Genomic DNA, 24,012 nt, shown 5'->3' on the forward strand with positions numbered 1-24,012 from the left:
ATCTAGCAGCGACCTACTTTGCATAATAAAAAGTAGATGCAATGACCATTTTCAGTCAGATTTCTAACTCTCCCTCTTGACTTCACTCATATGCCAGATATACCAATAACTAATTAAAGTGCAACACAAAATTGTTTATAATGTTTAGGGCCCGGTTTAGGGTTAGGGTTCAGGTTATTGGTTAGGGTGAAGTTTAGGATTATGGTTTAAGATTACGACCATAATCCTTAGCCATACCTAAAACCTAAGCCCTAATCTTAAACATTCTTTGACCCTAACCCAAAATAAAACCACAACTCTAAACCTAACCTTATCCCTGACATAACCCTTATGATAACCCTAACCGTATCCCTAATCCTAACCTAAAACCCTCAACCCTAACTTTAGCCCTTTTCAGACCAATGACCTCTCAGACTATTATAAATGGGCCGTTTCCTATATACTCAATCCCAGATCCACTTGCTTACCCTCAGTCTCACATCACACAGTAGCATAGTGCAAGTCGTCCGATGCAGATATGGAGAGGGGCACTGGGATTGATTGATGGGAACTGAACTGGAGTCTGTATACTGAGGGGTATTAGTCACTTTTTGGTTATTTTTCTAAGGAATTTGTTAAATTTTGACTCCGATATGGAGGCGTGTGCCAACATTCCCCAATGATGTTAACCCTAACAAGGAACATGCTTTTTTGCTATCGGAAGGCAGAGAAGGAAAAAAAAAGGAGAGAAGATGAACAAAGATTTCACTTGGCACCCTCGCCCCGGGACTTAACCCTGGGACCCCTCGGGTGCCACGCACACAATCACCGACCAAATGCCATGGAGGAGTCGCTTGCCCGGCCAGCGATTTGGTGGGCATTATGACTTGGGGTGATTGAGCAATGGCATCACATGGATGCATCGCATGCGCAGTGGTTTTCCTTGTAAGATTTATAGCCGTTGAAATGATTGACACAAGTAAAACTAACATTTTCAGTTTTAATGTACTCTTTATTAATGTCTGCTATATTTAACATAATGTCATTGTATCTTCTGTAAAACAACTTGCATCACAAGCATTTTAATTTCTGTAAATTACAGTTTCGTTGTGTGAAAATTAAATTGCAACCAAATTTGACACGATTTCATGGCACAAAAGATCGGTTCTTGCAAAGTTGCCATATTTCTTCATTTATGCAGAAAAAAAATACTTGCAAATATAGTGTTTTACAATGCTACAGGATAGTATTTACCCCCTATACAAATATGCAGAAAATGCTTAAAAATCTTAAGTTGAGCTTTTAGAAACAAAAATTCCTGCCAAAATAGCTAATCATTTGATCTTGAGATTACAAATTATTTTACAAAAAGTAATAAACTGAGCAGAATAAGCTATTCACGTTGCTGTTTTGTTTATATCTCCACACTTTTGAACAGAGCTACATGCATAACCACTTTTTTTTTCTAATGAAGAAATTGCAGATTAATTCTATGGCCAGTGTTCACAGTCACACAAAAGGAACTAAATTGAATTCAAAAATTATAAATACGAAGTTTGTCTCATAGGACAAACTTCTTTTCTGACAAAGTATATAACTGAACTTGTCAAAAAGCAATATGCTTTCTAACAGTCAGTCACAATCTCTTGAGTTTTTGAGAAATGAACTTATTTGTATTGAGGGCAAAGCTTATTCCAATTCCCCTTCAAAATTGTCTGAAGAGTCTTATTTGATACATGCATACTTGAACACAATCCACTGTATTAATACAATCCCTTGTTTCAGTAGCTATCAGGGGTGTTCTAGGTCAAAATGGGGGAAAATTTTCAGACTTACAGCTTGATTTTTGCAGAAAGTATATTTTGGAATCCGGTGCAAATTATCAGTTTTCCTTAGCTGGGTTTAAAATGGATTTTGTGTTACAGTGTTCCAAGCTAATGTGGCCAAATTAGAGTATGTAGCTTCTTAGAACATGTGATTGTTTGATTTCTTTTGCAGTAACACATTTAACAACTGTTTCATCTTAATCTATCTTGACTGATAGTAAGCTACTATGAAACCGTATTTGGAGAACTTAATTAATGCCCATTGTTTATAATACACTACATCTATACAGGTTTGAGGTTTGTATTATATGTACATACAGGGAATTTTGTTGAACCAGTTACAAAAATAGAGCCTTATTGACAGTTACATTTGTAATATTAGCATCTCATGATTTCAAACCTTATTTTGAAACCCACAAAGGCCAAATTGAATGGTCTTTTTGACACATAACTTACACAACATGACCTATTACAATTGGTAACTATTTCTTCATTTTCTGTAAGCTCTAAATTTGGTACCATAAAAATGCACCGCTGCACATTTTGTCTACCAAATTCACACTTGCTTCAATTTTTGTCTTTCACACCATTTCTCAACCGTTTTATCCCCATATTTTGCAAATGCAGTAAGTTTCAATCAACCGCCTTCCCAACTTTTCTGAAAACCTTTCTAAACATCAATTTTAATTTACGACATCAGGCGAGCGAGAGCAATGAACAGCTCCCCCTCTCCTCAGATAATGCCTGAGACTTAGCGATACAAAATCCACTTTGAGCGAATCCATAACAGCCACACAAAACACGAGCAACTACGCACAACACAGAAATGACAAAGTGCAATGGAAGCAATAATGCACCTGCGTATATGGGTGGATAGAGGGTCAAAGGCACGTTGGTTTGTCTAGCAATGTACATATATACTGAGTGCACAGTGATTATCTTACATTTTGTCTACCTACTTGTGTGTGTATAATGTGAGATATAATTTTGTTAATGACTATTGCAAATCATTAAAACTATTAATATGATTATAATAATCCAACTTTGTGTGTGATGTGAGATATAATTCTGTAAATAAGTATTGTAAATCATTCAATTGTTCAGATAATTATTATTACATCAGTTGCAAGTGAGAGAAAAAAATATATTAAAACACTACTGCAATAACAGACAATTACTGTGTCTCATGTAAACTAGAAATATGCATGGTTATGAGTTATTTAAGATTGCAAAGCATCAAAACAACAACGTATAGAATTTGATACAACTATGATCAAAGACAAAAACACGGGTGGATCTGACATCACGATGTGTCAACTTTACATTTAGACCATACAGTATCTAGCAGCGACCTACTTTGCATAATAAAAAGTAGATGCAATGACCATTTTCAGTCAGATTTCTAACTCTCCCTCTTGACTTCACTCATATGCCAGATATACCAATAACTAATTAAAGTGCAACACAAAATTTGCACTACATACTGTATCATACTACAAATGAATTTCTTCATAACTTTCTCAACTAAGGCTTAAATTGGCTTACAGATACAGATAGTACTGATCTCATTCAATTTGTTCTTGTGTCAGCTGAATGCAAAAAGGTCATAAGTGAATAAAAATCACTTGCAACTTTCTTGCATTTAACTATCAAATCACACCTTCATAAACATGACATAACATCATCTCACAGACAAAATCCCTTGACCTACATACAAAACAGTGCAGTGAAATGTTGACCTCACTGAACTTGCTTGTTAAAATGTATGCATTATGCACATTGTAGGTGATAGGATCCACATTCATGACCTTCCCATCATTAAAATGGTGGTCCTTTTTTGGTCTCCAAAAGCATGAAACTCATGAAGGAAACTAAAAATAGCCAAGTATCATGATCCGAGTACCACAGTCATTATATCAGGCAAGTCAGTAAGTGAGTTCTATCATACAATGACTTTCAAGTATTCGCACATATCCCATAATTCATAGCCCCAGGATTAAGAATGGATTAGGACTTCATCCAGAGTAACATTGTACATGTTGAGTTGTAGAACTTAACAGAACAGCAGATATTAACGTAAAGTTACAATCCTAGAGTTGTGAACTGTGGGAATGAATCAACAATATTGGTCTTTGTTATACTTGTACAAACTTTTGTGTAACATTTACTCAAATGTTTCACTGCAAAATCACATATTGCATTACAGCCAATGGAACCATGACATAGAAGATCAAAGTTGGCACTTTTTAAAGGCCATTATTAAGCAAAGCCAATGCTACGCACATCTGACATTATACGCTCTAAATTCTAACAAAAATGGTAAAATATTTCATAATAATATTAAACAATCTTCTTTGTGAAAATAAAAAGTGCTCAAAACATGCAAAATATAACATTATGTCCTCCTTGTATTTGTAAGTATTTTTCAACTGAAATCCAGCATCATATAATCAACATTAAGTAGCCAAATATACAGTACATACTTGAGAAATTTTCAAAAAAATTTGATATAAGAATTTGAACATAATTTCATTTTCTACCTAAGATGCCACCAATCTACGGGTTATAAACAGTGATTACATAAATGATAGAATCTAAATTTTTGAACAATAAATGCTATAAATTTCCCCTTTCTTCTTCATTTATATAAACTCATTTCGTAAATTAACCTCTATCACAAATTAAATAAATCAAAAATGTTTTTGCTTCTTTAATATACCATTCTTACAAAAACAAATTTACATAATCACCACACCTGGCTTGATATTATATTCTGATTATTGCACCCCGGTTCTTCTTTCAAAAAGCGGAAACTTCTATATGAAATTCAAGACAAAATATGACTTTTCGGCAATGTTTGACAAAAAAACTATTCCTTAACAATTTAATAACATGACTGAAACAACAATATGTTGCTTCATACCATAATATATTTTGTTCTTTTGATTACTTTTATAATTATAGCAATATCAGACAACATTAATTTTTGTGACATCTTGTTTTTGCTTCATACATGTATTATCACAAATTGGGGAAGTCTACACGCGATACTCAATGCACATCAATGTGGTGCAAAATCCATTTTAATGAGGATTTGTGTAGCATGCTTTGGGCCCTGCATACCTAAACCTGATGCAAGTTATACTGTGCTCACTGTGGCTGGTTAAGGGCCACAATAATTCACATCAATGCGGATCTTATCCTTCATGTAGACTGCCCCATTATTGCATTAACCCCATGAAAACTGCCTGCTGATTGGTTACCAGACAGCTACTATGATTTATTGAGCCAATCAGCAATGTGGTAGGATTGGGACAGCATAATCAACCAATCAGAACCGTTGTAAGAAAGGCAGTTATTTCTCAGGGGGTTAAAAATGTTTTTCACTAGATTTGTTTGTGCTATTGCTAGATTCAAAATGAATCTAAAAATATGTGACAAAACCACAGAATTAAAGGTGGCGAACCAGGACTCTATCGCCATCTTGATACAGGCATGGAGCAAAAATTGGGGTATTCGGTTTCCCTCAGAATGCACTCGAGGCATTCGTTGTCATGCAAGCGCAGCATGGATGCATTTGAGATGGGTGCATTTGAGAGATGCACTTGATGCGACCTACACGCGAGTACCAAGACGCTTCAGATGAAGCGCAGAATTGTTTCCGTTTTTCTCTGCGCATCGGAGACACAAGGACCCAAATACCCCCAATTTTCTCCCATAGCTGACGGTGCGATTGTACATGGCGGTATAGGGAGTCCCAGTTCTCCTTCTCTAATTCTGTGGACAAAACTGATCTTAAATTACTATAATTATTATTATTGCTAATTTGATATTCTGGTGCACATGTTTTCTTGCGAGAGTTGATAACAGACAGACAGGGATATAAAATGCTCACTACTCCACTACTCTAAGTATAAAGAATTGTGTCAACTTTATATATAAATAAAAAAAATGTATCAGTAAAGTTTTTATACACTTGGAAGCTGAAAAAAATGCTCCCAGGTTAAGCTTGTTCATACTATATTTACCTTTTTCTTGTTAGTTTGTGGCATTTAGAATAAACACCACTCTACAACTACATATATACATGGTGTAGGCTTCACCACATTTGGCAAGTTTTCCATTAAACCAACACATTGGCAAATGAAAAGAAAATGCCACAGGTTTCTAGCAAAAAATTCCACTTAACAGTACACTATATAAATCAGTTGACTGAACAGTAATAATAAAAAAAGTACAATATAAAGAATCTTTTTGGATTTACAACTAAATGGGTACAGGATTTTCGTAGTAATTTATAGAAATTATTATCATTGTTTGAGTCTTTGTTGGTGGGATGCAGTTGAATCACATGTGCATCACATGTTCTCTCATGTGATGATCATGTGAAGTTCACATGACTATCATGCATCATAAAAGTAGATAAACATGTGAATATCACAAGAATATCTAGACTTCTCTTCTGCTACTGACTTTTGTAAGTCCAGTAAAATTATTCAAATTAATTAATTATTATAATTAAAAATTAATTTAATTATCAAAATTAATTAAAATTATATGGCTTACTTAACCCAAACATGATGCATGATTTTAAAACTCCTTCCAGCTGATGGTTTTATTGTACTGTACCACTAACCATAAATATATATATTTGTTTGTTTTCTGTTTCCCTTTCCCATACATGAGCTACAAACATTTATGTCCACCATCTTACAAAAGCACAGACCAATTGCTGCCTAATGGATTAAGCATGCAGTTATAAATGTCCTTCCTCTTCCATAACAGATGACCAAGAATGCATAAACTGGTTTACCCATCTAGATATACCAGGGTTAACATTAACAGTACAGGATACTAATTTGACTAGGTTTATACAGTTCACATATTTGACTAGGTTTACAGTTCACAGAACAAATATTTTGGGTAAACCAAGTTTTATATTGTCTGACATGGTTGAATCTTCCCATGTGCATTTTATTGACATTGCAAAGCTGGGATTTTCCACACAGGAGTTAGATGAATGGCAAACTAGATGATGTAATCTCTGCAGCAGTTTGGTTGTGATCCATGTACAGCTTGTTATGTTACAGAAGGAAGACTGTGTAAGTGATGGTTTATCCTGTAAATAGTAAATGAAAGAAAAATCTTTATCATTAACGTCTGCTATTGAAAGAGTGAAATCTTACAATAAAGTATCCCCAAAAGCAAACATAAGGCCCCAGAAACAAATATGTTTGATATTTTGATCGACCATCGATGCTGCTTCGATGCTTATTATTAATGAATTATCAACTAATTAATCAGAATTAGTGCTAAATTTCTATTAGTCAATATCCCTACAGAAACAAATTACTATTTTATCACAATTAACAATGGTGAATTAATTGATTTCATTAATATTAAGGTTCAACCAACCATCGATGGTTGATCGAAAGATCAAACAAATTTATTTCTATTGCTTAACATATCCTCTTTGAATGTTCCCAGCCCTATATGTTTATGATGTGTAAATGATACATATGTGTTGGCTGTTGTTCCAGCACAGATAGAAACTAACACTGAAATATTGCTGGTTAGAGAGTGCATTGACATTTAATACTGCCAAGTGCAAGTGGGAGACAAGTGTGATTAGTCACTGCAATGTTTGATAAACCCCTAGAACTAATGATCTTGTAATGTTTTACAATTCTAAACAATAGTGAAGTTTAAAGTAAGGTTTCTGCACATCAGAAATAACATCAATCCACAATGTTTCCCACAAGATCTCCATAATCAAACTATGAAGTTTATAATTACCTTTTATCACCCAACACGTCTTATTTACTTTATAATTTTGTGATGTACACAGATTCATTGTTCTATACTAACAAGGTATACTTTTCTCTGGATTTGGGACTTGTATCTTTTTCCCAAAACACTTTGAGACCTTGACATTGACTTCAGCATTTTCCATGTTACAAATGAAACAAATCCACACATATTTCTATGATAAGGTTCTAAGAAAGACTAAACAAAAGCAGTGGTTCTTATCTATTCTAGAACAAAGATCACAAAGATTCTTGTAGTATGATTCATGTGAATCAAAGTTGTTTGGAATAGCATGCACCTAAGATTTCAAGTATCGGTACCAAACTCAACAGTAAAATTCCTTTTATAAAGTTTTACCTAATAATGAATAATGAAAAGCGACATTGACGTTTTTTGGAAACTAATGTTCTATTTTCATTAGCCTATTCTTGCACTCACTGTACGATGAAATTTTAATACTATGTAGTGTACAAAATGATTTACAACAATCCATATCATTATATACAACATCTGCCTGAACAAACTTTGAAGTAGTATCTATGAAAGACTCACCCATAGTTTAATGCTGTATATTTTTATCTACTACTATTCTATGCTTTGCTTTCTAGAGCTTGGATGCGGGCATCTTGTTTCTTCACAAGTTCTTTCAGCTTGTCGATTTCAGCTCTCAGTTCACTCATCTCAGATCCCTGACCCTGAAATTATAAGAAAATCATTAAGTTAGCTTTTTATGCTTTGTTGTTGTTGTAAGGGACACATATATAGTGCTACATTTTGTGTGCATTGTCCACCGGTGCATGTACAAAGTGTGTATACATGCATACTACAATCTCCATCTACATGCACATTCTGCATATTTGTACTGAGCACTCTGTATTTTTACCCAGTATTACCATAATCCGACATTTCTGCTGATGCTTGAAATAAGGATTGTGGTGTCTACCGGAAGTACTGAAAATGTTTTCCTGACCCCAAGCTGCTTTTAAGGTCACAATGGAATACATAAAATGTACATAAAAGAAGTACAACACCCAGGTGTCTGGTGTCCACACCGCATCACTCCGAACCAATCTGTTTCCACCAAGCACATAACCAGTAACACTAAACTAAACCACATCACCCGCCATCGCCAACCTTTCCCCTGCAGAAACACTCAGATTGTACAATGCAATATGAGTGTAGTGAGGATTTTTATGCAATGGCAGCAAATTGCACACAAAGATTAGAACTATATGCTGTCCCTAACTAGTACAAGATCTTCAGATAACCATGATCTACTGGTAACCAAAAAATTATATTTGTGACCAATTAGGTTCCTGATTATTACATAATAAACTTAAAAACTTTGTGCAAAATGTTTGGACATTTTGATAATGCTGAAAAAAGCTGAAAAAACTTTTTTGCACATACATGTTACTGTCAGGTAGCCAGAGAAATGATTAAATAGTTATCAAATCCTTTGGGACTTCAAATTGTAATTTTTCTTGGCAAGTTTTTAATCCATGTTAAAAGTATGGAATTCCTGCCAAGTTTAGGGATTGCATTATTATTGCAAGCTCTATTACTTCGAAAAATGTGCACACACAAGCAACATTTTTTTGATTTAATATGAGCCTTCTTTACCGACCACTTTTTTTGCATGACGAATATTATATTTTATAGAACCTCTGGTCGCAAATATAATAATCAAAGGTACCATACTATGTGGTATTTAAAAATGTTCACTGGCTGAAAATGAAATTGATATATATATCAGTGAACATGATTATGAAATAATGTCATAATAAGTGACATTGCAAATGTATCTGCATCTATTTTTAACAAAAAATTTTGTTTCATATAAACTACCAACAACCAGATCCTTATAGGCCTATAAATCAACAATGGAAGTCTGGTTATACCTTCATGTCAGCATTAGTCACAAATTTTAAAGTTAGGTTTTAGGGTAAGGATTTAGGGTTAGGGTAAGAGTTTAGGGTTAGGATTAGGGTAATAGTTATGGTTATAGTTAGGGCTAGGTTCAGGGTTATAAAAATGTTGTGATGCTTACATGAAGGAGGACCAAAATTCTTTGTCTTATGGAGATATCACAATTTGGTTTCATCCTACACTGTGTGAAGTGTAATAAAATGATAATGTTGATGATGAAGTTTACAAAATAAATGAAAGTATTGTGATAGCCTCACTGGGTCAGCACTACAAAAGTGACTCATTTGAGAAAATTGTATGCACTTGAAGGCTGCTAGAATTCAGCGTTAATCAACATTCAACATGCTGTTTGCTAAAAATGCCATTCTACAGATTCTCCTTACACACTAAAGGCAAATAACTCCTAAATCAATGCATATGAATAACAATCAAGTTGATTATACAAATTACAAATATATTATATTAAAAATGCATTTTTTTAAAGCACATACAATAAGACACATTGCAAATCATGCAGCATTAGTATCATGTCATAAGTAGCATATCAAATTTCATCAGATAACAAAGTATTTGCTATACTTGCTTTAACTTGACTATTATCAACAGTTTTTGCGTAATTTTTTCCTATTATCTACAGTATGCTATAACATGTACAGTTCTGTGGGTCAAACTACAAAACTACAATGCAGCCATGTTGGCCACAAAATAAGGTTAGTATCAGTTACTGTATTCACAACTTGATCCAATTTATACGGGTTGAGGTTACATTTGTACTATAGTTATTGTAGGCATACTTATATTTGCATTTGATGACACATCATGCCCTTCATCAGCATTAGTTTGCATCTGCAATACTACATCCTCTGCCATGGGGACATTCCCTAATTTAATCGCATTATAAACTAGTAGCACCTCATTTGCTGAACAAGTAGTGCTGTAACATTTGACCTTAGCATGTCTGTTATGTTCATGTGATAAACAGGGCGCACACATTGGCAAGTGACTGCACCAAAGCCTTAAACTGTCAGATCTACCAATTGAAATGATGTATACAGTTAAACCCCACAGAGCTGTTAAAATTATTTTTTTTTAAACCAATGTTTTGGAGACTGAAAAAGAGACTACTTGGAAACCAGTTTCCCAGGAAAGTGGATCAGATGTTCAAATCAGATGAAATCCACTGATGAGATGGACAAAATATTAGTGAGTCAATACTTACAGGCTTGTCACACACAAATTGTTTTTTTATTTGATGAATAGACAGAACAACTAAATCGGATAAATCGATTAATGAAATTATTATGCCACAAAAACTGTACACAAAACAGTTATGACAGTACATGCAACAAATATACATATAAACAAACAATTACAATAACATAATACAATATTGCAGACAAAATAGAGTTAGTTAATTGTTCTTTGATCTTATTTGTCGAATTATCTTCTCAAAATTGTACGCTAAATGTTGCATGATAAATGTCACATTTGAAACTCCCTGGGAAATATGTTTAAGGAATACCAGCTACAATGATAGAATTAATATATAAATATCAAAGTAAGTGTCAGGGAAGTAATTCATTATCATGTTGACAGTTTTGATTCTTTTATGCATCAATTTTGTCTGTATATCCTTCAATTCACCATGCTGGGTCACTTTGGTGAAATTTAACAACTTGAAATTATTATTAGGCTTTAAAATTTAATTAATTGGTGTAAAGTAAAAACATAAGGTAGGTTGGTCGGGATTACCTGTTTTTTTTAATATTAAAAGATGATGATACATGGACGATGGTTAAATGCATTTTTCATTATTTGAACTTCTTTTTAACTTGAAACAGTCACTAACTACTTTGTTCCATTTTGCAAGCATTTATTATTCATAATATATCAAATTTAAATGACCTTTTTTTCTTCCCTCAAAATAAATCAAAATATTAGGGGTGGCATTATATTCAGGGTAGGTCAGTTTAGCCAATCAAACAATTTTAATAGATTTAAATATACTGGTATTATCGATTGGTAAATGAGTGCATTGCAAACTCGTAGGTTTTGGGTTAGTATTAGGTTAGGGTTTAGTGTCAATTATAATACAATGCTAAACCTATTTTATTTCATATCATCATCAAATCATTATTACTCCCCCTCATTTCCATTTTAATATCATCTTAAGGGCGTACTACACCCATATATTGGTTTGATTGGTCTAAAAAAATATTTTTTCATTTATAGCTAGGCGATATATGCACGGATCATGTGAAATTAAAAAAATTATGAAAAAACATCGTTTTTCACCTATTTGTCTTAAGAGTTGATTGGTTGATAAGGACGCTTATTCATCCCTTTTTAAGGGATTTTTTTATTTAGCGAGAGTACGTAGTCAATCTTCATAGGGATGGGCGATACCAGCTTTTGGTACCCATTGTCGAACTAGAGCAGTCAGGGGGTTTGGGTCGAATTTGTAGAAAAAATAAAACAAAATGAAAAAAAATGGCCGCGGAGCGCGCTTGCGCGACGCAGGGGGGTTGTCTGAGGAGGTGTTCCCCTCAGAAATAAAAAAAAAAAAACGTGTGCAAAATGAAGATCTAATTGAAGCGATTTGGTGGACAATTTTGGCACTATTATGCCAAGGCCTATATACTAGTGTAAAATTTTAGTTTGGCGGCGAAAATTTGTGAGAGCCTTTAAGTGGACAAGTTTCAATTCCCTATTATCGTAGGCCTATAAATTGTTTTAAACATAAATCGGCGAAAGCAAGCGAAAATAGCCACTTGTATATCGATTCACGCGGGGAGGGTAAAATGAAGACTAAATTGAAGTGATTTGGTGGACCATTTTGGTACTAGTGTGTACAATTTTTGCCGCAGATTCGTAAAATGATGGTCCATGAAACCTTCCTTGGACAAGTTTTCCCTGTAAGCCTATACCGCAAATTGGGCTTAAATTTGCAAATGTTGGAAGAAGAGCGAAAATGATCATATGTTTATCCACTACATGAGAAGGGGAGTCTGAGGGGATGTTCCCCCTGAGAAGTTTAAAATTTGCAAAATGAAGGTCGAATTGAAGCCATTCGGTGCATTGTTTTTACACTACTATTTGAATCAATTGCTTTAAACAGAAAAAGGGCCCGAAATCAATTTGCAAAACTTGAGATTGGCAATTACTAAAGCATGCATAAATCGATGAAGTCGTTATGGAGTCCGTCTTAATTTTTGACTTTGGTGGCAAAATGTGAGGGGCCCTGCATATCGGCGGACCATGCAGTAATTTTCACGTGCTTTTAGGACGAGGACCCGCCTTCAAGCAATGCCTAGTCGCAGGCCTCTATAGGACCTACTTCCAATCGTCCCGACTGTGCGGTTATTTACACATGGGCCTACTCAATTACGTGCAATTTAGTTTCTCTCCTCCTTTCCTCCATTTTCTCTTCTCTTTTCTCCTTTCTTCCCTTCTCTTCTCTTTATTTATTTATTTGGGGGGTCAGCCACCTGAATCCAGCTTAATTGAGTCCATGTGTAGGCCTATGTTGGGGATTGGAGGGGGTACTGAGGCCTACCACATTTAATAACTAACTTTTTACTCTTTGTGGGATTTGAATCGCAACACAGGTAATAATAAAACCAGTAGCAAACTTCACTTTACCAACAAGATACAACAACTTTACAACTTTCTTTTTAATTAATGAAACAAAGCTTATTTTTGACTCAGAGTTTAAATTTAAGATGCTAGCTGAAGTCAATAACTTTGCACATTCTTCGGGTTCCTTTGTTTCCACTCATGTTAAAAGAAGACATAAAACCTGATGATCAGCTGACTCTTTCTGTTGACAATTTAAGTTTAAAACATTATTAACACAATTTTTGTGTTGAAATTAATTGTAAACATTAAACAAAACCAATACATTGGCTATAGTTTCAAATCTTTCATAACATATAACCGTGGTGTTTGTAAAATATTTTGTAAAAGATTTGCAATTAGGCCTACTTTGATTGGATTCGAACATTGCAACTTTACAATGCTCAAGAACACGAAAACTTGGTGTGTGAAACATTGTTAAAAATTGTATGAAATGAGGATTCCTAGCGTAAACTAGTTTCTATACACTTTTAAATGTGAATGATAGGAGGTCTGTAGGCTAAAGGGGCCCCGAAATATTTTTTGTGATGAATTTTTTTGCTTCGCCCCCCCAGCAAGTGTTTGTGAGCGGTCGACGGTCCCTATAGGCCTACCACACACAATTTATTCGCTACCTGAAGTCGCTAATAGAGAATGAAAGATTTTTTATTTAATATTTGTTTTCAATTTTCGAATAATTATTTTTGTTTTCAATAGGCCTACGTTCCATAAAAATAAAAGTATTGTATCGGTATTTGTCCCATACGACAATGTTATATTATCGCAAAACGCTAGAAAAACCAAATCATGGCGTCTGTACAAAAATGTATGCGGAAGTCTTTACGGCAAGCGAATACAGTGAGTTTCATGGATTTATACTGGATTTATAATGGATTTTCTTAAAGTGGAATGATTTCAGCATGCGGTACAGGTAAGTGACGAAACTGTTAATACACGTGAACTAGTAGGGTGTCCCATTTAGCTGTTATCATTGTGAACATACCGATTCACATTACAAATGCATTATAAATCATGTTTTGTATGCTTCCCGTATTTCCTCAGAAAACTGAGCAAAAATTCACCTAATACTGAAAACCAAGGCATTTACTGTTCTTTAATTTCAACCTTATCAAACCTGAAACAAATATGCTGCCTTGCGAACACAAATTTTGCATATCATTGTCAACTAAAAGGGGGGGAAATAAGTTTAATTTCATTGATAACATGAAATTGATGCATATTAATGTTTTCAAAGCTGTGCATAATTAATTAATTTCCCCCCAAAAATAATTTTTATACTTTTAGCGTCTGTCACAAATGCTTAACAAGTGTGAGTGATTGGATTAACGGTATCAATTCTGAAATTCTAAAGAAACTCGATTTTGTGAATCGAGGTCTATGTACCTCTTCCGAGCTTCTACCTTTAAAAGCATGTAAGCTACATTGATACCGATGCCACCAATAGAACGAGAAGATTTGCCCCTTCATTTTGCATACCACTTTGACCAATTTTTTTTTCTCATTTCTCCACAAAATGCAGAAAACCCGCAAAAAAATCCAATGGGTGTAGTACCCCCTTAATAAGATGCTTTTTTTATTTGCAAAAGCACCATGCAGGGAGCAAAACATGCAGTATGATCCACAAATGATTTACAAAAAGGTGAATGAATGAATGAATAAATGAATGAATGAACAAATGAATGATTGAAGGAATGGTAAAATAAATAAATAAATAAATAAATAAATAAATAAATAAATAAATAAATAAATAAATAAACAAATAAATAAATAAATAAATAAATAAACAAATAAATAAATAAATAAATAAATAAATAAGAATGAATGAATAATGAACTAACGAATGAATGAAAAGCAAGAAAGAGAGATAGCAAGAAAGCAAGAAAAAGGCAAGCGAGAAAGAGAAAGAAAGAGAGAAAGATATGAAGAAAGAAAGAAAGAACAAAAAATAAAAATAAAAATAAAAATAAAAATAAAAATAAAAATAAAAATAAAAATAAAAATAAAAATAAAAATAAAAATAAAAGATAAAAATAAATAGAAATCGGAAAAATAAATGTTTCTTTTAAAAAAAAAGTTGTCTGTTTCATCATGCTCTTTTGTGCGGGGTGCACATACAGCGAGGACCAAACATGCCACATGCTTACCCATCGTTTCTTTAATGCCGATACCTGGCCCCTCTATGTTATGATTGGGGTGAAAAACATGGAAAACAGTAGTCAGGACAATACTAACAATATGCATCACTGTCTTTAGGATGAAGACATGGTTAAAATGGATTAGACATTTTGTGCAAAACAACATATATAATTATACACATGTACACACATTATATCAGAGTGAGGGATATCTGAAACATCTAAAATTAGATGTATGTGTCACTTAGTTTCCTGTCATTGTGTTGTATGCCCTTTGGGTGGGTGAAGTATACATTTCATTTGAAATATGCTGAAAATGACATCCATAAAATGGATTCATTTTAATATTATGAAATCTATCAAGATAAAGCCATTTTGGCACCTTTCCTGCCACTTCCCCAGGTAAAAATACTGTGACAAAATTGATTCAGCAATTTTAATCTACTCCCCCTTCCCTGATGTTTGTGCAGTTTGGACAGAAAGTATAAGGAACAAACAAAATCTGAAGAAGTAATGAGGAGGGGTTTTTCCAAGTGTGTGTCAGAGGAGTTTGCAATGATTACCGGAAACACTCTGAACATTTATGTGTGATATTAAATACATACAATACTGAAACATAAACAAACAGTGTATTAAGATGTATTATATTAAGTGACTACAGTTCATGGTAAACATGGACATTTCCCAATCTACAGTGAGGATGAGCTGATGTGGTTAAAACTGTTGACACATGGATAAGAACCTGTGCAAAAAAAAACCAGATTTAGACTTCCACTATTCATGCAAGGAGTTCCTTTGTGCTTTTCAATATTGAATTTTGGGTTGTAAAGGAAGGGGGAGGGAGTACATGGTAAGCAATACTGCTATAAGCATTGGGCTATTCCAGTTGAAATCCATACACCTCCTATGGAAGACATGACCTTAATCTCCCACACATGGAATCACCCATTCAGGTAACCCCATTTGAACATGGGGGTGTAGATTTCAAATGGAATCACCCATTCAGGTAATCCCATTTGAAATTCACACTCCTTGTGTGGTAGATTAAGGTCAATCTCTTTGACAGGGGTGTATGGATTTCAACAAGAATAGCCCATTATGGGCAAGAATTAATTTATTAGCAAATATAATATCTTGGCATCGGCAACATGTCCTTGTTGGAGCATCGAAAAATATGATTCAATGTGTGTTCTCGTAAACAAGTAATGGTATCAGGTATTCCTTCCTATGATATCTGTTAAACCCTAGTCTTTATACCTAACTGAAATTAATTATATCTGCCCTCGCTTCCATCGACCTTTAACTTTGAGTTGTTTTGTTGAAAATTATTCAACTATAAACTCTCCCCAAACATTTAGCTTGAAATTCATCAACCACTGACTTAATTGCTCAGCCCGCTTTGGCATGTTTACAGGCAAAATTAATATTTTTTTCCAACCATGCATTACCATGGCAACACATTACCACAACAGCAGAGTGTCTTTGGCTTCTCAACAACATACATAACTGTATAATTGGCAATTAAGTCTGATAGTTTTTATTTGCCAATGTTTAATTGAGTGAAATTGCACTTTTAATCACCTTAAATTGCACACAATATGACCTTAAACTTGCTTTAATTACAGGTATTATAATCACTAGGCAATGCAATATTTCATGCGAGTCAGATTTACTTCCAAATTCAGACAATTGTGTGGTTAATTTATTTAGAACTAGCGGGTCCAATTGAAGGATAGTTTGCTAATTGATATTTTTAAAAGCTCAAGATAAAAAAAAAAGATTTGTTCTTTATAAGTTTAATGTTCTCACATCCAAATCAAGAAAAGAAAAATAAACTTATTTTGTAAATTAAACAAAATGCATGTTTTTAAATGCAAATGGATCCAAATGTACTACATAGCTGTGATATTGTATTGACAACTCTTCATATACATGCTGACATTATCATAACATTTTGTCTGCACATTTTTGTCTATTTGTAGAAAACATGACACAAGAATTTACATCTGGAAATCAAAATTAAAAAACAAATTGTCAAGTTAAGGGCTGAATGTCAAGATATGTATGTCTAGAAGTTTGACTAAATAAGATTCCCATGATCATCATTCCATCTGGAGAAGAAATTAATACACATATCTTGGAATTTTGTATCAGAAAAACAATGAATCTCTTCACTATTATCAACACTACAATATGTCAGAGAAAAGTTCTTATGTATATTACAAGTTAAAACCACTTGTATCTATAATGCAAAAGTCACTACATGTATGAGATCATAACGGTTATTGCAAGGGATCCCAAATCAAATAAAACATGTAGCACAGTATTTGCACTTGCTGAACATTACAAACGATCATCCATTAATAAAACCATAGAAGCTCTTTAATTTCTCAATTGTGGTATCATGACAGAGTTTAAATCCTGATTTTTATTTACATTTATTATTACTTTTTCAATATTTATATTTAAGGAATGCATGATTGTAAGTGGGCATCAAACAAAATCCTGAAATACTGGGGAAAAATCTTGAAAATTCTTTCAGACTTTGTACAGGGACGGAAATATTTAAAAAAACCCAGATCAGGATTAATCCTGAAAACTTCTGTGCAAATAACTCAAACATATTACTGTTTCTGTGTCATATCACCAAAGGTTCACAAGATCTATCATTGTATGTGGGGGTGTGTGTGGCGGGTGTGAGGGGTGTGTGTTCAAAGCTTCAGAAACACATCCATGTTACCCAGACACAAACCAGTGTGAACTCTGAAGCAGCACACCTAAAAACACACAAAAACAATGACAAAGTATGATACACATGCCAATGCCTCACCTAGTTGCATTGTATTCTGAATGGCTGTGTAATGGATTGGTGACAGGTGTCGCATTTATCATTATTGGCAAGCATGTTATGTGTGATTATCTGGGTATGCATGATAGTGACAATAATTAATGTGTATGCAAGTATGTAAATGGGCTAGCTTGCCAGTAAGCTTTGCATTCACAATATTATAGCTTTTATTCATGTTTTTAGCATTACAAAAAAAGGCATGAGACTGAGTATACTTTCAAGAAAATTAAAGAACAAAAACAGAAATATTTTCTGTAGTACGGAGAACAATTCCAAACTCTTTGAAATATTCTCACACAATATTGATTTTCCTCCCAATTAACATTATAACATCTTTAAATAATACTCTCTAAACCTAATCAAATCTGGCTCATTTTAACACGATTCGCATATTTTGTTGAGGAAAATGATGTATGCGCCATGTTGATGTCACAATCAGGCTCAGCTGATCTAACTGATGATGTATCTGAACTAAAAATATACTACGATAAAATACTTTGGCATGCATGTATTATACAAGTAACTATTACACACATGCTATTGACATCTGTGATTGGAATGAATTATACAACACACATTGAATTGACGACATAGAGAGGTAGGACAGACACTTTGCAGGCAGAAAAATGTCAGCTACAAGCCACCAAATGAGAGCAAAAAGCACTGCAAAAGACAATGTTTTATAGACTACTGTGAAACCAGTACATGACTTAGTTCTTCTAGGGCTGCTATTCGTGCCTCATGCTTCTTGATGGTACTCGACAAGTCCGACCGTCTTTCAGTATATCAACACCGTTGTCCTCCACACTGTGCTCTACCTTTGGCTTGGCCGTTATGGGTTCAGGTTTGCTGGGTTTCACCTCGGCTGGTTTCACTTCTGCTTTGGGAGGGGGCACTTCCTCTTTAGCAGGCTGAAAAGTAGCCACGCAGTTGAGAGAGATTAGCAGGAAAAAAGAAAAGACTGATACAATGGAGAGTTAGCAGGTTGATGACAATGCTCATCAGGATTCTTTGAAAGTAATTGTTAACATTTATCCTTCAGTTTAAAGAACCATGTTGTCAACAAGTTTAATGTTTTCAAGGTTTTTGGGTCACCATATCTTGCTTGATTTGGCATAAAGCACTCTCATAAGAGCACAGACTGAGAATTACCCTGTGCATAACACTCTGGTAAATCTGCCATATTGGATTGTCATACATGGAGAGCAAATCTGTACCTCATTTATTGGCAACAGTCCATTAAATGATAATTTGTGTCTTTAAGCTTGATCATTACAAAGTCTTACATGTGTAGCACTGAACACATATTATTGACATAATGCATTAGATGTAGGACAAAAACAAACACTCACTTTAAATTAAAGTTTACCAGGCACCAGGGCTCGAATTTATGGGAGGCCATCGAGGCCATTGCCTGCCTTTGTTCAGTTTTAGCCTTGGTGCCCCAGATCTTCAAAGCATTCTTCATCACTTGTTGGCCTTGGTGCCCTTCTTTGTCTTTGCCCAGTGGCCTTGGAAAATGGGTGCCCCACAAAATTAAATTTTGAGGCCTGCCAGGCACAATGCAAAATAATCTGCGGTACACCATTTTGCTCTCCAGTGTGACACACGAGCATTGTGGAGTTGGTTCTCTTTGGGTCTAATCTCTTTGGCTCTCAAGTACCTTGCAGAGACCACTTGGCATGATTCACTGTGCATGCACCAAAAGATGCCAGTCTGCTGCTTACTACACCTGGTAATTTGCTATAATCTTGCCTAGAGTGCAATCAACTGGGACAGTCAAATCTAAGGTGTAAGGCCTGATAAGTTATCATTAAAATAGTGAATCATCAGGAAGGGAAAGTTTTGATTTGAACATTAAAGGAAATGTTAACAAAAAGAACCCCTGGCAGCTTAAAGGACCAAATTCACAAACAAATACATCAACCATAATGAAAAGCAGGAAAGATACAAAACATCTTTAAAACAAAAATATGATAAATAGATAGCTTAGCATTAGAAGATTTACACTCATTTTACTCCAAAGACACATTTGATGGACAATTAAAGCAACACTTGCAATATAGTATCCAGCATTTTAAGCTAAGCATAGCTGGTATGATTTTGCTTTGCATAAAGAGGAGGTCACAGGGAAAGTCTGCCTTTACACACTAATCAAAAGAAGGAAACAGCTAGATACAAAAAAGCTGAAAATAAATAACAATATGTTACATATTCACATATTGCATATTCACAGATTGCAAAACCTCACCTATTTTTACAACAGAAATATATATATTAAATTTGTTCCACACAACACATTGTGGTAATAACAATTTTAGTGGAGATAAACAAAACAAAATATGAAGCCTGTTGGCAACGCAACAGTAACACATGTGGGTAATCAGCTACTTCAACCTGAATAAAAACTATTTCACAAAGCCGCAATACAATTATAATGTATCAAGTTAACACCAAAATTGACAACATCTTATTAGAATCACCCCACCTGTTACCCCCCCATGTCTACCATGCTATTAAATAATTACCTGATTTGTTGTTGTGGTAGATCCATTGGTTGCTGAAGCATTGGCAGCTGGCGTTGAGGCCTTTGTTGCAGCAGGTGCTGATGTTACTGCTGCTGCACTGGGCTTCTTAGACAGAGCTGCCAGCTTGTTGGGTTGAGCCTGTGCTTTTAAGCCGCCAGCTCGGACCTCCGACTTCTGTCTGGTTGAGACGTAACCGTCTTTCAGAGATATGAGGATTGGGTCTTTGTTCTTGCCCTCGACCCATTCTGATGCGCTTAGAGATGGCTCGTCTCCTTGTGTGTCTGGATAGATGTCTTCTTGGAACAGGTCCGACTGAAATATGTACAATAGAGTTGGAATGATATTGTGAAATTATTCCATTTTTGTGCAAACCAAACAGATTTTCATTAACACACAATTTTCCTTGAATTCTTGAATCTTAATCAATATCGAGATAGTCAACTCCATCTTAGCTTAATCATAAAAGCAAACTTTACATCACATATAGAGTGAACTATACTTTTATGAATCCCCTGACACTACAGGGTGTCCCAGAAAAAATTACCGAGTGAATATAATTGAACGTAAGTCGAGAAATATACATCAGAATCAAACAATTTAAAATGTAGCGTATAGCCTGTTTTATTGTGCATCACGTATGAAAAGTGTATTTGATTCGATCGACTGGTTGCGTAGAGGAATTAACGATTACATAATTCGCGCATCAATGCAGTTCATTCCAAGTTTGATCAACAGGCGCTTTTTCATACTCACTCAGCGCTTCCTAAAGTTTGTGTATCTCATTAAATGTAGTCCACGTGATCTATTTTATAATCCGACGGTGTTATGTTATTCATGCTTTCACTGAAGATAAATAACAGTTTGTCTGACAAAACTTTGATTTCTGCAATTGGAAGGTTTCCAACTTTAATTTTTAGGTTATGCAAATATGTTATATTTAAACTTTCCAAAGAACATTTGAGCCAAGAATGACAATGATCAAGTGCTTACAGCTTAACGTGTGAATTTTGATACTATGCAACATTATGTTGGAGTTTAAAAAAATTTAAACTTTGCATTACAATTTATTGGAAATATTCCAAAAACATTAATGTGTGTGAGAATTTTTTAAAGCCAGCTGGAATTCTTATGCAATAATTCTTTATACAACATTTATATCAACATTAACGAAAAAAAGATATTTACAAGTACCGAGCACCATCTTACATGCAAGCTTATAATTTTTCAATATTGTGCAAGTTTTCAAATTTCAAATTTCCTAATTAAATGTTTTACAAGAAACAGATTGTTTAGAAAGAACGAAAATGATTTCTAAGCCGAACAAAGTATGAAGCCCAATGACAGTGTTAACCACTAGTGCGTATTGTGTTGAATGATCTTTATTTCAAACTTGGAATGAAGTGAATTGACACATGTGTTATGTAATCGCTCATTTCTTCACAATTAGTCAACCGATTCCAGTAAAATTAACGTATAAGATGCACAATAAGATGGGCTACACGCTGATATTTAGATTTTTGGATTTTGATGTCTATTTTTTGACTTACGTCTAAATTTATTCGCCCGGTAATTTTTTCTGGGACACCCTGTACATAAGCAGTTTGCTTCATATAGTACGACATCGGACTGACTTTAATTTCTGACCCCTGAACAGCCTGAAAACAGATTTCTTGCAATCTGTATTCCTAAAATAACTCCTGTACTCAAACTTATCTCACACATTTGATGAATAGCTGCTTCAAGCCAAATGTATTCACTGTGCAGTATAACCAGCGCATCGCTAAGATGTTCACATTTGCAGACTTTCACCACTGCTTGTGATTCATAAAAACTAATGATTAAGAGAAAAATTTAGTTTATCCTTCATATTAAACTGCGCAGAATTAGCTAGCATAAACAAGGCGGTTCTCGAACCACGAGTCTCGCCTGCTTTCGTGACCACCTGCTTTTGTGATTACTTTTGGTAGAGGTAAATTTTTACTAATTTGACCTCAGATGACCCCTACATGACCTCAGTGACCTTGACCCACTAACCAATACAAACCGTTTCTGTCTCGGGTCAAGATGCACCCACCCACCAAGTTTGAGGAACGTGCGACTCATAGTCTCCGAGAAAATAGGCGGAAGGCAAACTTTAACCAAAACTTTAACCAAATTTGTCACATACACACCCCCACACCTACACACATACACACACCCCTACATACGGAAAAGTGACAAAAATGAACTTAATTCCTGAATGGAATCTTTACACTAGTCTAACTCATGAATACCTTACACCAAGGATACGCAAATATTGGGCTACTTTTCAACATCTGGGTTGAAAATTGATGACAACCCTGTGTAAAGTTATCAATCAACTGTGGTAAACAGCAATTTACACACTTGGAAAGACAACATACCTTTCTGGGTACAATCATAGCGATTGGTTCACATGTCCCTTTCTGGATAATCTTGTATATCCTCGCAACCTCGCAATTGTTGACGTTCAAAGCACGTTTTGGCATCATGCCGCAGCAACGTTGTGGTACTGTGGACTGGTAGTTATTGAGCCAATAGGCATAGGGACTTGCATCGGAAACTTCATAGTATCGTATCAAGGTGTCACCCTGCAGGGAAAATGAATACAAAACAAACTTAACAAAGGGATTTTAGGTTTTAGGGTACAATATTAGAGAAAGAGGTGAGAATTACAAAAGAATTCAGTGCATGAATTAACCAAGAAAATATGTCTAAACAACCCATAAACTTTCAAACTTATGTACATTACAAGGTGCAGGAATTTTAGGTTTAGGGTACAATATTAGAGAAAGAGGTGAGAATTACAAAAGAATTCAGTGCATGAATTAACCAAGAAAATATGTCTAAACAACCCATAAACTTTCAAACTTATGTATATTACAAGGTGCAGGAATTTTAGGTTTTAGGGTACAATATTAGAGAAAGAGGTGAGAATTACAAAAGAATTCAGTGCATGAATTAAAGGAAGTCTCCGGCAATCACAACATTATTCCTTATATGTTAGAAAAATAATTATCAAGCACGAATCACATGGTTTTATTTAAAACAAACTCATAGTGACCATAAAAACGAATAAAAACATCCGTTTCTCAACACGCGATATTCAAAATTCGCCGAGTGCAATGACGTCCCAGTAATACAATGAAGGCTGGCGACAATTGAACACAAATAACCATTACGTCATTGCACTTAGACAATTTCAGCGCGGGAATTTTGAAATATCGCGTGTTGAGAGCCGACTGTTTTTATGGTCAATATGAGTTTATTTTAAATAAAACAATGTGATTCGTGCTTGATAATTA

The 24,012-nt window shown here is 34.6% G+C and overlaps 1 protein-coding gene across 4 annotated transcripts in view; it reads right to left on the reverse strand.

Annotated features, from left to right (window-relative positions):
• Window positions 1-965: 965 nt before the first annotated feature.
• Window positions 966-24,012, reverse strand: part of LOC140158430 (coronin-1B-like) — a 45,731-nt gene continuing 22,684 nt past the window's right edge. The window contains exons 6-10 of one of the 4 annotated variants that reach the window (XR_011859782.1): window positions 23,092-23,298; window positions 20,690-21,001; window positions 18,900-19,072; window positions 8,166-8,308; window positions 966-6,924 (exon numbers count right to left, since the gene is read on the reverse strand). Coding sequence is in view for 3 of the 4 variants with exons in the window: in XM_072181527.1 (XP_072037628.1) it covers window positions 18,890-19,072; window positions 20,690-21,001; window positions 23,092-23,298 (702 nt within the window). In the remaining variant the exon portion in view is untranslated. Of the gene's footprint in view, window positions 6,925-8,165; window positions 8,309-15,322; window positions 15,356-18,866; window positions 19,073-20,689; window positions 21,002-23,091; window positions 23,299-24,012 lie in introns of those variants that run through there. The other 3 variants (XM_072181534.1, XM_072181542.1, XM_072181527.1) reach the window with 3 other exon arrangements.

Source organism: Amphiura filiformis, chromosome 1 (genome assembly GCF_039555335.1).
Source record: "Amphiura filiformis chromosome 1, Afil_fr2py, whole genome shotgun sequence".
Classification (NCBI taxonomy): domain Eukaryota; kingdom Metazoa; phylum Echinodermata; class Ophiuroidea; order Amphilepidida; family Amphiuridae; genus Amphiura; species Amphiura filiformis.